This window comes from Aristolochia californica, unplaced genomic scaffold (genome assembly GCF_029961685.1).
Source record: "Aristolochia californica isolate CCGP_79_NKW_82.1479 unplaced genomic scaffold, dmAriCali1.0.hap1 SCAF_4, whole genome shotgun sequence".
Classification (NCBI taxonomy): Eukaryota; Viridiplantae; Streptophyta; class Magnoliopsida; order Piperales; family Aristolochiaceae; genus Aristolochia; species Aristolochia californica.
Window position 1 is genome coordinate 33,146,772 of NW_027182103.1, and position 1,993 is coordinate 33,148,764.

At 44.0% G+C, this 1,993-nt stretch overlaps 1 protein-coding gene across 1 annotated transcript; it reads right to left on the reverse strand.

Annotated features, from left to right (window-relative positions):
* Window positions 1–1,127: 1,127 nt before the first annotated feature.
* LOC137963230 (uncharacterized mitochondrial protein AtMg00860-like) lies at window positions 1,128–1,535 on the reverse strand. The gene has a single exon (XM_068810397.1). It carries the CDS (start codon window positions 1,533–1,535, stop codon window positions 1,128–1,130), a length of 408 nt encoding a protein of 135 aa, XP_068666498.1.
* Between the last annotated feature and the right edge of the window lie 458 nt (window positions 1,536–1,993).

The following is a 1,993-nucleotide window of genomic DNA, read 5'->3' on the forward strand; positions in this document are numbered from 1 at the left end:
TTCTCTACCATAGACCACCTTGAATGGGGTTGTGCCGAGTGTGCTGTGGTAGGAGGTGTTGTAACAGAATTCAGCCCAGGCGAGCCACTTAACCCACATTTTAGGTGAGTCTCCCACGAAATAGCGAAGATACATTTCAATTGTTCTATTGATGACCTCTGTCTGACCATCAGTCTGCGGATGGTAGGCTGAAGAGAAGGCTAACATTGTGCCCTGCAGCTTGAAGAGTTCTTTTCGGAAGGTACTTGTGAAGATTGCATCCCTATCACTGGTAATGGAATTAGGCATCCCATGTAAGCGGACAATGTTATCCACAAAGAGCTGAGTGACCTGAGCGGCAATGTAAGGATGAGCCAGAGGGATGAAGTGCCCATACTTTGAGAAATGATCCACCACTACAAAGATAACGAATTTGCCTGACGAAGAGGGAAGTCCATCTATGAAGTCCGTAGAAATATCAGACCAGACCTGTGATGGCAGCTAAAGTGGTTGGAGCAACCCAGTTGGACTTAATGTTTCAGCTTTATTCCGTAAACAAGTCTAACAAGCCGCCACATAATCAGCTATGCTGCGCTTCATGCCCCTCCAATAAAATTTCCTACTGATCCAGAAATATGTTTTCTGTCGGCCCTCATGTGTACTATCACGGAAGGAGGCTAAAATGCTGTGAATCAGAGGGGATGTGTGGTGGAGAAAAAATCTGTTTTTGTAGAGGACCAGATTGTCCTGAACCGTCTAATGGTTTGCCGCTGTCCCCTGCTGGATGTCATGACATAAAGCTATAATTTCTGGGTACTATTGTGGCTCTTTTTGTATAGAATCCAACAAGAGAGCTCTGGGCTGACTGATGGCATGTAATTGCGGCTCTGGAATGTCCTGACGAGATAAAGCATCAACCCTACATTCAAACTCCCCGATTTATACTCTACAGTAAAGTCAAACCCCATAAGTTTACTTAACCAATGCTGCCACGGTGAGGTAGTGAGGCGCTACTCAAGTAGATACTTGAGGCTGCAATGATCAGTGCAAATAAAAAATGAACGTCCCCAGAGATAAGGGCGCCAATGCTGTATAGCTTTACCCAATCCGATCAATTCCCTCTCATAAGCTGCTAACTTGTGGTGGTGCTATCCAAGTTGGTGGCTAAAAGAAGCAATCAGGTGGCCCTGTTGGTGGAACACTGCATCAATACTACCCCCAGAAACATCACATTCCACTACAAAGGACTCATCAAAGTCGGGTAGCTGCAAAACTGGGGAGGATGATAAGGCCTCTTTCAACTGCTGAAAGGAATGAGCCGCTGTCTCTAACCAGGTAAAGACATTTTTCTTGAGAAGGTTGTTGAGCGGAGCTGCAATCTGGCCATAGCTATGAATAATTTTTCTATAATATCCAGCTAGGCCCAAAAATCCCCTTAAGGCTGTAATGGATTTAGGAGGAGGACAATCTGTGACCACCTGTATCTTACTCTGGTCTACTTTCACCCCCACTGCTGAAATAACGTAGCCCAAGTATGCCCCTTCTGACATTCCCATAGAACATTTGGACCGATTTAAAACCAAATGATGTGAATGGATAAGAGAAAATACCTAGTGAAGGTGTTGAAGATGCTCTTCCCAACTATTGCTATAGACCAAAATATCGTTGAAAAATACCAATACGTATTTCCTCAAGAGAGAGGAAAATACCTCATTCATGAGGGCCTGGATGGTGGAAGGCGCATTTGAGAGTCCAAAAGGCATTACGAGGAACTCAAAATGGTCGTGATGTGTGCAGAACGCTGTTTTCTCCACATCTAATGGGTGAACTCTGATTTGATGATAGTCAGATTTCAAATTGAGTTTAGTAAAAATAGTAGCTCCATGTAGCACATCTAGCAATTCGTCCACCACTGGGATGGGAAATTTATCTTTAATAGTATGGGCATTGAGTTTCCGGTAATCTACACAAAACCTCCATGACTTATCATGTTTGCAGACCAGTAATATCGGTG

Bases quoted from the DNA above. Each gene is read 5' to 3' on its own strand.
- LOC137963230 (XM_068810397.1), bottom strand. From the start codon at position 1,535: ATGGGAATGTCAGAAGGGGCATACTTGGGCTACGTTATTTCAGCAGTG.